Source organism: Stenella coeruleoalba, assembly GCF_951394435.1.
Source record: "Stenella coeruleoalba genome assembly, chromosome: 11".
Taxonomy (NCBI): domain Eukaryota; kingdom Metazoa; phylum Chordata; class Mammalia; order Artiodactyla; family Delphinidae; genus Stenella; species Stenella coeruleoalba.
The window spans coordinates 99691010-99703781 of record NC_137157.1 but is presented as its reverse complement, the minus strand read 5'-3'; the positions used below and the strand labels follow the sequence as shown (position 1 = coordinate 99703781).

The 12772-nt window shown below is 36.7% G+C and overlaps 1 protein-coding gene across 23 annotated transcripts in view; it reads right to left on the bottom strand.

The window, feature by feature from the left end:
- Window positions 1–12772, bottom strand: part of WNK1 (WNK lysine deficient protein kinase 1) — a 135623-nt gene that overhangs the window by 39534 nt on the left and 83317 nt on the right. For 21 of the 23 annotated variants that reach the window (XM_079937354.1, XM_079937373.1, XM_079937365.1 and 18 more), the window contains 4 exons: window positions 8397–8485; window positions 6267–6486; window positions 4558–4891; window positions 3603–3790 (listed from right to left, as the gene is read on the bottom strand). In XM_079937354.1, coding sequence (XP_079793480.1) covers window positions 3603–3790; window positions 4558–4891; window positions 6267–6486; window positions 8397–8485 — 831 coding nt within the window. The remainder of the gene's footprint in view (window positions 1–3602; window positions 3791–4557; window positions 4892–6266; window positions 6487–8396; window positions 8486–12772) is intronic. The other 2 variants (XM_079937371.1, XM_079937372.1) reach the window with 2 other exon arrangements.

Below are 12772 nucleotides of genomic sequence, written 5' to 3'. Positions count from 1 at the left end.
TCTGTTTTGACTCAGAATGCTCCATCTTACTGTTGTTTATTCAAAGAGTATCCCAAAGCCATAAAACACTATACAGTTAATCATTCTCCTAGGTAAAAATCTCAAGATTTGGGGGTTGCTAGATCAGAATGTTAACTAAATTCTCTATCTGGAAAAGCAGCAGCAAAGTACCACAGTGTTTAAAACAACTCTGAAAGATAGACCTTCCACAGACAGTAATGAGGCCAAAGAAAATCACATGTACTATATACGTATCTAATGTGTTCCATTAGAGTCAAGATCCCACCTTATTCAAAGAAAAAAAATTCCCAAGAGGGAACATTATGTGGGGGCTTTTAGTTTGTTGACACCTCATTTTAAACAGCTAACAAATTAAAAGCAACTTTCCCTCTTCAATTATTCTTCACTCACTATTGGAAAAAAATGGACTCATCCATTGTCATTAGTGTCTCTTTGGAATAAAGTGAGGAGAAAACATGTTTGGGTAATGTCTGATAAAGAGAAAATTTGCTTTTATTAAGCCAACGAGTTTAAAATTAAATAATACACACATTCTTTGCTAAGATATGAAAATGCAAGGATCTAAATACGTTGGTGGGGGACAGGAGAATATAACAAAAGCTCAATTTTATGGCTCCCCGCTGACAGATGCCAAGGGTGTTAGAAGCATTCTCTCTCATGACCCCCTTGCTTTTGTCCCCCTTAAAGCCTTACATAACAAAAAGTTATGGGAAACCATAGGAAAAACTGGTAACGTAAAAGCATAATATATTAGTAAGTCTAGCCCTGTTCTTTACTTAATTTGTATTAAAATTCTTGATGCCTGGATGTATTCACTGGTAATAAGTTTTGTCAGGAAGTTTATGTTACATACAGTACTGACAAAGAGGAAAGGCAGGCTGGAGCGTCGGTGCTTGCGCTGAAAGGCAGAGTGCATAGGCAGGACACTCTCCAATGCTTTAGAAAGCTTTTCGGCAGAGGTGTCCTCGGGGGCAGTCCGAAGGAGGGAAGGAGAAGGAGGTGCAGACAGCACTGGTGGTGGGGTGGAAGGAGCACTGGGAGAGATGTGGGACAGAGAGGGAACAGCAGAAAGATGGGGGACACAAACTGACATGCTACGGCCACGACGAGGCTAAACAGAAAACAAACACACACATGAAAAACATAGCACTCTGAAAACAGGATAACCAAAGGTACAATGGTAACAGGGCATACTTGACGTAAAGAAATGTTCCATCCTCCTCAATTCCACAAAGCCATGTTTTGAGGAGAGACGGAATCCCGCAAAGCACAGTTGGCAGATCGTAACTATTGTCTCTGCACTGTTGGTCACGTATGAACAACCACAACAATGACCAGGTATCTTCCTAAACATTCTGCAATAACATTAATTGTTATGAGTGTGCGAGTAAGAATGACTGACTGACTGAGGCAGCAGAACAGACAGGGAAAATGATGAATGGTGGCTTGCAGTTTCTGCAAACTTATTAAGATTAAACAAGAATGAATTCTATTAGTTTCACGTACATTATAAGATGTAGAAGATTTTAAGCCTGGATCGCTTTGCAGGAGCTCTGGAAACCTCAGACATAAAAGATTTCTCAGTTCTATTTTAGAAGGCATTAGACAAAAAAGTTGTTGGCTCACAGTATTGTACCTATTACACTTGCCTATCTTTATCTATAAGTTAAAAAGTCATTTCCTACTAGGAAGAGCATTAGCTTTCTATACATAATTCGTAATAGATACAGGAAACATTCTGTATTTTTATTAAAGTAGTCAATGGAAAAATAACTGAAATGTGAATCTCTAAAGAGTAACGTTAAATTTTTTCAGCCACATCAGAGGTTCAACTTTGGTTTACAAAGTTAGAAAGTCTGAAGCACCTTAACATAAAGGTTTTAATATAGCTACAAAGCAGTAAATCTAACGCTGCAAGGCTGTCCTGAGCAAATTTGTTATTTCCTTTCAGATATTGTGAACTGTGTAACTGATTACATTTTCTTTTTTTCCCACTCTTGCTTCTCTTTTATTCTTAATTCCACTTATAATTGATACATACTGTTGCAAGCCACAGTAAATTCTTTCTGGAATTAGAAAGGAATAATTATAAAAGTTTTGAAAAATCCTCAATATTTAATAACTCTTCATAATACTTCCACAGAATATTGTCATTAAAAGGCAAGAAGACTGTCATATTTCATTAAAGTCTGCTTTTAGAGCATCAAATGTAGCTATATTTGTGGCGCAAATATTTAACATCTTCATAAATGATCAGTCCATTTCCTTTTCTAAAACAGAGACCCAAAGTTCATAAACCCTGTCATGAGGGAAGCCAAGAGATTAAAAATAGTTTTAAAAAAATCTATAGTTATGATGATCCAGAAGAAATCAACAAGAGTAGAAAGTGACAAGAAATGCTGACAAATAATATTTGTTAGATCACAGAAATACACCTGTACAGTCTGTATAAAGCTCTTCTACCCTACCTACTTATCTTAAAGGTTAGAGAAGTAGGTTGTTAGAACATTAGTACATTGGAAGTTTTCTTTCTGTTACTGTGGCCATCCATCTTGAGACCTAGCCAAACATCTTTTATTCCAAGCTGTAGGATAAGAGACCACAACAAGCAGAAGTATTTTCTTACCAGAAAAAGACAGAGTTTCATTTAATGAAGAGCAAGAGTTCCACAAATTCAGATTAAAAGCTTTCTGAGAAAGAGGGACAATGTATCTGCCTAAAGATCTCACTAAACAAGGGCCCTACAGTGACCAGTAATTCTCAGTTCCTTCCTGAGGCAGAAAATGCATCTTATTCACCTCTGAAGACTTCACGGAGGGTCAATATAAGAAATGGGGTATTATCTAATGATCTATTTGAACATTCTCTATATGAGAAGCAAGAGTGGCTAATGTAAAACATGGGTAATAATGTGTGTGTATGTGTGTGTATATATGCATAGATGTAAATGTATAAAATATTTCAGGATATAATTTCTATAAGTTGATGCTGAAAATAAATCAGTCATAAAACAGATACCAAAATAAAGGGAAAAAGCAAATGAACATATACTGGGGAAGGAACTCACGTCCAACACAGACTTTAAGGCAAGAACACGCACAGCAACTGATGACTGAACACAAGCGCTAAATTAAATGGTCATTCCTTCACTATAGAGTACTCACATGCAGCATTCTATCATGGCCTAAAGTCTTACCTGTGTTTTATACATTAAGACACCTTACAGAAAACACTCAGTAATTCTTTTAAGTAACTTCTGAAAAACTCTCCTTGCCCCCGCCCCCAAACCACTTGTGTGCCCGTCTTACACTGCTTGGAACAGTTTCAACACTGAAGGGCTAAAGAGAGCATTATCTTTAATCAAACGCAGATTGGTTTAAATCTTGTAAACAGTGTCTTCACACATTAATGTAGGTATCCTCCCCTGCCTGAATGACTCCGATTATACTCTGTGATAAACCTGCCTCCTTTGGTAATGCGCCATTTGTATTTTTTACTCTGGACTCATGCTGTTACTAATTTGGCAGAAGAGTCTGAACTGAACACATTATAGGCTTACACTCTCTTGCACAGCTACTCACCATACTTGAGGGTGGATATACCCCATGGGGCTGAGCCTGTGCTTGGACAACAGACGCTGTGTGCCCTGGGAGGGTGCCAGTGGAATGTGCCTGCTCATGCTGGGAACCATACGAAACTGTCTGTTGGCTGCTCACTCGAGACTCTGTGAAGACAGAAGATCCCTGACCACTGTCAACCGTCCCGTCAGCTGAAGGAGAAATAAATTGCCAAAAAACAAGACAAAGAGACAAATCATGAAAAGAAGGTTCACATTTTCCCATCACAAACCCCTGATTTTAGGGTTAATTGGTTTTTTTCTTTGCACAGACCTGAACTAAATAAAAAATAAATACTAATTTTACTAAGTAGATTTCCATGTTTAAATGAGGGATCCATACAGAAAAAAGTTCTGTCTTAAAAAAAAAAAATTCCCTATCGCAGTATTTTCCCACCTGAAGAACAAGGGGAATAAAACAGAATGTTATTAGTCAGCCTGAAGTTTGACAGCTTCCAAAGTCTTAACTGTGGAGACCAGTGGGTCCTTAGTATTAAGAAGGTAGTTCAAAATACTAACTAGCAGTCTCATTAGTTTCTAGTTTATACGTTATTCAGCTTTGCTAAAAGAGCTGAACCGGATTAGTGGGTTCAAAAATAAGCAGCTAAGATAAACTTGTTATTTTTCACTACTAATTATATTTTAAGGAATTATAAGAAGTAGAGATCTACAAATTAGAACTTTCAAGATGTTGGAACCTGTAGAATTGTTTTATATCCTAATCCTATTTCCTCACTGTCCCATCCATACTCTATTAGCTATGGACGTAAGAAAGGTAGATGGCAACCATTTCAAACTTCTTATTGACACATTAGATTTCTACTTCAATACCAAGAGGTCAGTGCGAAATGATGACTGCGAAGATAAAAAGTCAACTAGGAGTCTCTTTAGCAACCCTGCGCGCTTCCCCCAGGACTCACACAACACAGACACACCAGGTGGCTGGTGCTGCAGCTGTTGGTGCTGATCTGCCTCGGGCTCCTCCGGCTCTACTTGTGTGGAAACAGAAGCTGAAGTGGTAGAGGCCGCAGGTCCACCAGTGCACGTCGAAGGGGGCTGCTGGGCTCCTGCCTGAGAAGCACTGGACTGCTGCTCCCCCTGCTGTTTGAGGCTGCTCTCTTCCTGCTTTCTTTTTTCTTGCTCCTCCCGCACCAACTGACGCTGTTCTCGCTTTCTCTTAATTAATGACACTCTATCTTTGATGGCTTTTGCCATGGTCTTGTGATCACCTTCACAGACATACCCAGAGTCTACCTGAAGGATAAAAGGGTACATTAGGAAGCAACAGGATATCAAAAGAAAACAAACCAAACACAAAAAAAGGTACTTCTGGGGAGAAAAGTAGAGAAGAAGGGGAAGAAGGAACTCTCTAAGGACTGGTCTTAACCAAACTGTGAAACTACTGGTCTGCATTATGCACTTCACCACCATATTCTGGGATACTCACGGGGTGGGTGCTATTATCTTTGTAGAAACTTATGGGGTACATGTACCTTCACTAACTATAACAACAAAACAATGGGGAACCTAAACACCAAAGTTTTTATTTATTTATTTTTATTTTAAATTTTTATTTATTTAATTTATCTCGGTTGCACCAGGTCTTAGTTGCAGCATGGGTGCTCTTTAGTTGTGGTATGCATGTGGGATCTAGTTCCCTGACCAGGGATTGAACCCGAGTCCCCTGCATTGGAGGGCAGATTCTTAACCACTGCACCACCAGGGAAGTCCCAACATCAAAGTTTTTAAACCAAAAGGCTCATTCTATTATATTCACTCTATTTCCCGCTCACATGTAACCATCAATATTAATATTAATATTAACCTGTGTTGCTTTTACTTCCTTTCACTAGACAACCACTTAACCAGATAAGACAACTGTGGTAAATATATGAAGGTTAAAAATAAAAACCTCAAACAGTATAAAAACCTGACAATTAAAAATAAGTACCTCTTTCATACCTGACCCCTTCTCAGAAGTAAGTAGTACTGATGGTTCTAACACATTCTAGCAGAGGCAGTCTGTGAGCACCTTTGCACAGGAAATGGCTATTTAGGCACCATGGCAAGCCTAAGATGGGTGAAGAGTTTCCTTTCTGAACAGTGATCTTTTAGACATACTTCAAAAATGATTCACCAAGGGCTGCCTACTAATAATTGATCTTGAAAACTCCCTTTGAAGTAAAAACAATGTGTGATCTATTTATAGGGTTTATCCAGATGACTGATCAAAGGCTACTGTATCAGTATTTAGAAAACATACCTTGTCATTCTAACGAAATAGGTTATACTAATTAGGAGTCAGTCAACCTTACAGACTTTCAAAATTACTTCAGAATGCTTTCTGGTTTGTTCTCTCTCTTTCTGTATGTCTGTCTGCCTGCCTGCCTGTCTGTCCGTCAATCCATCCTTATACGTATCTATGTCTATATACATCTCCTAATATACACGTATCTATGTCTATACATGTCTCTTAAAATAAAAATAGCTTTTAGGGCCATTAATCAACACAATTTTATATCAGTGGAATATGCCATACACACTGCTTCATAAACTGCTTTTCTGCTCAACAGTATCAATGTATATAAGTCTACATCAATTTTTAAATGGCTGATTAGTGTTAATTTACCATTTCTTGAGCAACCTCTTCTGGCACATCTCTCTCCAAGTCAAAGGAAAACTCAATAGCTTCATTGTCTTTGTATTTCCCCTTTAATTTCTTAATATCTTCAATACGTAGCCATAATTTAATGGCTATCTTTTCGCCATCATCTTCTTCTGCTAATTCTACCCGTACCCCTGTTTCCTCCTGGAAGAAGGCATGGTTCAAAAGGTCTTTGATAGAGTATCTTCAAAAGAGAGGGGAAAGAAACAAAAAACAAAATACCATTAGATTTAAAAGATACTTTTCAAGTATGGCTGATTATTGTTATTGGAATAATGAAAACAGACTGCAAAAAGAAGAACAAGGGAAATTCTGTAACTCATTCTACATTGCTCCATTTGAACAGTGATTATAGTTTTATTCAAGTTACAGAACATCAGAACAATCTCATTTATGAATAAGAGCTCAAAGTGATACTTTTAAAATCTAATAATCTAATCTCATCTTAGTTAATACTGTACTAATAATAGCGAGTAATACATAGAATATCATAGCTTCAAAATATCACATAATCATTTACATAGTGCTTATAGTTAACAAAAAATCTCGTATGCATGATCTCATCTGATCCTTGACCAACATCCAATTAAATATCATTTCCTGATTATTAGGAAATGGATCCTCAGAGAGACTGACAATCTTGCTCACAGTTATAAAAGTCATAAATGGTGGAATCAAAACTCGAAAATCTTTTTATTTCTAGTACATTAACTTCTACTACAGCAACCTTTATTTACTCCAATATATCCTCTCAATTCTTTGTTCAACACCTTGTGTACTAGGCAAGCAGAAGTCTGATTGTGGAACAATTTTCTCTAGATAAATGGTCTCAAAATACCAGTAATCTAGTAAACTGTTCCATCCAGTAAAGAAACAAGAGTAACACACTCTAAGACTGGAGACAAATATTCCTTTATTTATAGTTTTAAAAAAAAGTTCTTAAAGAGATTAAAGACTCTCCTTTTTAATCAGTGTATATGAAAATAGAAACCCAACTAAATTTCTACTAAAAAGCCTTAAAGATCATGATGTTAAGTTCTTCCAAATAACAAAGTTGTGGAAAGAATATGAGACTGGAGAAGTGAAGATATGGAATTCTTTAATTTGGTTGATGTACCTGATCACTCGCATTCTTCAGGAGGCAGATTATGCTCAATTTACAATTTCTATCTGCACTACCTGGTCTACTTTTTCTTCTTTGGAGGGTGAGGGGGGATGGTGAAAGTAGATTATTTTTCAAAAACAGACACTGGACCTTTGCCATGCCTAACGGGTGATGAATCAGCTATATGGCAGATCAGATACTTGCCCCTCCTCTGAGAAAAGTCCTCTGTAAGCATAAATGACTAAGCCAGATCTCCTCCCAAGCTCTGGGTGAAGTCGTCTCTTTTTACTCAAAGGAATTTTGACATTTTGCTCTTCTTCAGTTCTGGCATAGTAACAGCAAATCAAGACCTGCATAGCTGAGTTGATTTTAAAGAGCCAATGTTTTATTTCATCTTTTAGAATTCAATGGGTAAAGGACTAAGGAACAGATCTGCTGCATTAAGGACAGAACCCTACTGAGTTTTACAAATCATGCTGATGCTGTAAGTAGTTCTTACTGAATACAGCAGCTATGTTTAAGGTGGTTTTGGTTTAATTAAACTCTACCAAACCACATTCTTACAACATTTCAGTATACCAAATGTGAATACTACCTTCAATGGACAGAACTCTACTTTTAAAGATATTACAAGACAGGGTTTCCCTGGTGGCGCAGTGGTTGAGAGTCCACCTGCCAATGCAGGGGACACGGGTTTGTGCCCCGGTCCGGGAAGAACCCACATGCCACGGAGCAGCTGGGTCCATGAGCCATGGCCGCTGAGCCTGCGCGTCCGGAGCCTGTGCTCCGCAACGGGAGAGGCCACAACAGTGAGAGGCCCGTGTACCGCAAAAAAAAAAAAAGAAAAAAAAAAGATATTACAAGACATAAACAGAGAAACTAATCACAAGTAAAGTATTAAATACACCTTAGATTGAGTGTTCTATTGAGAGCCTATTACACTTGAAGTTTTTGTTTAAGCAATACCCAGGTCAAAAGAGACAACTTACCTTTCATCTTTGTTTTGCCGTATGCATCCTTCAATAATTTCCTTCACTTCAGGAATTGCTACTTTGTCAAAACTGGCTGGCTTCACCCCCTGAAAATCATAAAAATAGCGACAGAAACAGGTTAACAAAGACAGGGACTTTGAACTTTATTTTTACTTGCCTCTTAAGGTTCTACTAGATTCCTTCTTACCATCCTGGCTTTTTTCTGATTTGCCTGCAGGAGCTAGTCCATGCAGGGTTAGAGCTCGGAAGTGGCAATTAAGCCCCTTCGAGATAACAATAGGGAATAGTTAAGGTAGTGGAGTCACTCACTTCCATGGCTTCATATGGCTAGCGAAAAATTTAGGCTGTTGTTAACATCTTTTGCTGTGTTTCAGGTAATGGAAGTTACTGGCTAAAAAGAAGGCCAAATGTTCTAATTGGTTAGAAGATCTTCTGTTCAACCTCGTTCCCTAACACATTAATCAGCATAACATTTATGGGCATGAATTCGCATGCTCAGTTTGGCAAGTATTCTATTATTCTATTCTGGCAAGTATTCTAGTATACTTGCTCAGTTTGGCAAGTATTCTAGTATACTTGCTCAGTTTGGCAAGTATTCTATTATTCTATTTTGGCAAGTATTCTAGTATTCTATTATTCTATGTTATATTATATATGTCATGTTATATAATAATTCTATTATTATATGTTATATATATGTATTCTATATATTATATGTCTATGTTATACCTTAACAACCTCAACCAGAAGAATTTGGATTGGTTTGGCATAACTGGATAACTGAAGAGCAAACTGTCTTGTACATATGAAACATAAAATCACAAGTGATACATCAGACCCATACGAAAGACAAGCTCTCCAATTAATCTCCGAAGAAAATTCAATACTAAACAGTATCACAGTAGTATTTTAGAATCTTCACAAAGTGTAAATTTTTTGCAAATAAAATTTCAACAGTGTGTGGAAAATATACATAAGAAAGAAGAATAACAAACTACTCCTGTCTGAGAGGTGGTATGGAGAAAAACATCTCATTATCTATTCTTGCCTCATCTAAGTAACCACATGGATTGATTTGAAGTAGCAACACCGATATACTGTGCAAGTGGCACGGTAAGTCTATAACCACATAACACACAGGGAGTAGGAAACAGGAGACAGGACTAGAAAAGTTAGAATATATTATAAATTATAACAAGCTACTGTCTCAGTGATGATATATATTAGAATTAGTGATATAATTTGATAAATCACAGAAATGTGTGTGATCTCTCACAGATTGAAATGAAATATATCAAATGGTTAGCTCTAAAGTCTTTAAATACTAGGGTTGTGGTGGGATAATTCTCATCAATTACTCACTACATTATTCAAAAGTTCTAAAGATAAATCAATCAATCAATTAATTAATTTAAAAAGGGGAAGAGACTTCCCTGGTGGCGCAGTGGTTAAGAATTGGCCTGCCAATGCAGGGGACACGGGTTCGAGCCCTGGTCCGGGAAGATCCCACATGCTGCGGAGTAACTAAGCCCATGTGCCACAACTACTGAGCCTGCGCTCTAGAGCCCGCGAGCCACAACTACAGAGCCCGCGCGCCTACAGCCCGTGCTCTGCAACGAGAAGCCACCACAATGAGAAGCCCACGCACTGCAACAAAGAGTAGCCCCCACTCGCCACAACTAGAGAAAGCCTGCACACAGCAACAAAGACCCAACACAGCCAAAAATAATCAATCAATTAATCAATCATTTTTTTTAAAAAAGTCCTGATTTGGAGGAGTCTCCCTCTAGGGCTAACTTTCCACAACACGAAACTGTCTAATAAGGCTGACCCTAAAGTTAAAAATCCATGTATTTAAAATGTTTGTTTCTAAGTAATGACTACAAAGATAAGTATTTGTATTTTCCTCAATCTTTTTATTTTTCAAGGCCAGCTAAGTTTTCCAACTAGTCTTTGTCTTCACATAATCATTCTAGTGAAAACAAAAAATAATGCTGCTGAAGCAAAAGAATGCTTTAACTGAGCAAGCTGGTATGGTATTTCAAATTAAAGCTAAAGAAAACAGGAACTGTTTTAAGGAAAAAAAGGATGATACTCACTAAAAGTTCTCTGGTAGTAGAAACACTGGGAATTTTGTTTTATATTTGTTTTTCTACAATAAACATGTAAAAGTATATAAAAGCAAACTTTTAAGATGCTATTTATGAATATAATGGGAAAAACAATCTAGAATACCATATATTAAGTTCTTAGAACATTCACTATTGGCAGAAAATTATCTGAAGGACTGTTCTTTGCTAAAATTGGACATTAATACACAGTTGGCCTTTGCATGTAAAGACATTCCATATGTTACAGGGAAGTAGTTAAAAGAGGATATAGACTATGATTAGAAAAAATGTTCCTACTTCCATAAACACATACACTTTAGAGGAATGTAGTTTAGCCTTCTGGCAATAAAATTCTACATACTGAGTTAATAAATCACACCTATACTGACTATATTAAAAGACTCTTCTGTTTCAATTTAGCATAGGCATATTGGAAAGATCAAAGGATGTAACAGAAGACTTGAAATCACTGTGAACTGGACAAGCAGAAGCAGCTCTGAGCTTCAGAGTCCCTCTCTAGCAAATGGGGATAATACCTGTCCAACTATATTAATGGGAACTAGAATCATATGTGATTATCTAGGTTGACATCTCTTTGAATTATTAAGTTTGCTGACCTAAGGCACACCTCTGACTTCAAAGGCCATCACCAAAGATAATAAAGCTTACAGTTAAAAGGAAGCAAAGGATTCTCTTCGAAAAATAATCACCAAGATCCACAGTGAACCTGCTTTCATCCTTGGTTATCCTTAAAAATAACCCTCTTGTTAATCCTACCTATGCAGACATACATACATTCATGACTTTACAAACAGGAATTCCTATTTACAAGTAGAAATGCTAGTTGAACAAATGAGATATAAGGTCATAATGACAAAACCAGCAACTACGCATCATATAACATGTTGACTCTGCTAGGTTAAGCTGCTTTCTCAACATATAGCCAAGATTTAGGTACAGAAAATTCCATACCAATGCTACACAACATATTCAGATGCCACTGCTGCCTTAAAAAATGTTGCAGGTGCCAAGACAGCCAATAAAACGGAGACAGTCCAGCAGCTGGTATTAAAACATTACCCACTGAGATAATGAAAAAGACAAGAAGAAATCTCAGCAACCATCAAGAAACCAGAATTATCAAAATATCTAACAGAAGTATTCTGAATCATTTGCAAAGAAGCAAGAATATCTAGGGATTATATCCTAAAAATGACCCAAAAAAAAAAAAAAAGTAACAATGAGCATGAAACGTCAATGACCCTGAAAGTGACCTACAGAAAACGCATCTGGGACACATGATGGAAAGCTGCTTAAAATAAACAAGCACACGTTTCAATACACAGCACTCATCATACTTAGAGGCTTCTTGTTCTTAAGAGATAAGAGAACTCTAATATGTATAAAATGGATAACTAATAAGAACCCGCTGTATAAAAAAATAAAATTCAAAAGTTAAAAGAGAGATAAGAGAACTCTATTTTTTTATAATTGATAATTTTTTAAAATTAAAAAGTTGGTTTAAGATTATTCTAAAACACGATTTAAGCACCAGACAGAACAAAATAATGATGAGAAAATGTTTTAATGATAATATTTCATCTTTTTTCCTTTTAATTTATGTATTTCAACAAAGATAATCAACTTAGAGTCTGAAAATCCTTCAAATGTCACCTCTTTTCTATACTGTCTGATTTAGCCCCAGAGAGTCCTATTCTAGTCCTGTTCTGACCAGCAGAAGCCAAGTTTTGCTCACCTATTCTGAATGAGGTTCAAAAATACAAAACAGAAAAGTGCTAAGGCAGATAAATTGGGCTAATGTTTTACATATAAGAAAAATTAAGTTAGTTAAAGACATGTACCCTGTCACTCCATCCTTCCAGAGCTAGCAACCTGCCAGCTCTAGAAATATTCTTCCTTACTGTTGTAATTCACAGGATCTCTCTTTAGGCAGCAGTGCCATATTATGTGTTTTGACATGGGACAGTAACATGTTTCTCTGCATTAAACAAAAGAACTTCTTGAACAGCTAACGTACATTCATTTAAGACACTTCTGCGATTATATAAAATTATATATTCTCTTAAACAAAAAAACAAAGGTGACTCTTGTGCAGTCTTAAATGGAGTACAAAAAGAAAACAATAACAACAATTGTGACTCTCCAAGGGCACACCGAGAGTTGATATTTTTTAAAAAAAAGAGTTGATAAAAATGTTTATAAAATATGTTGCTTTATTTAAACTAAGAAAAATCCCAAACA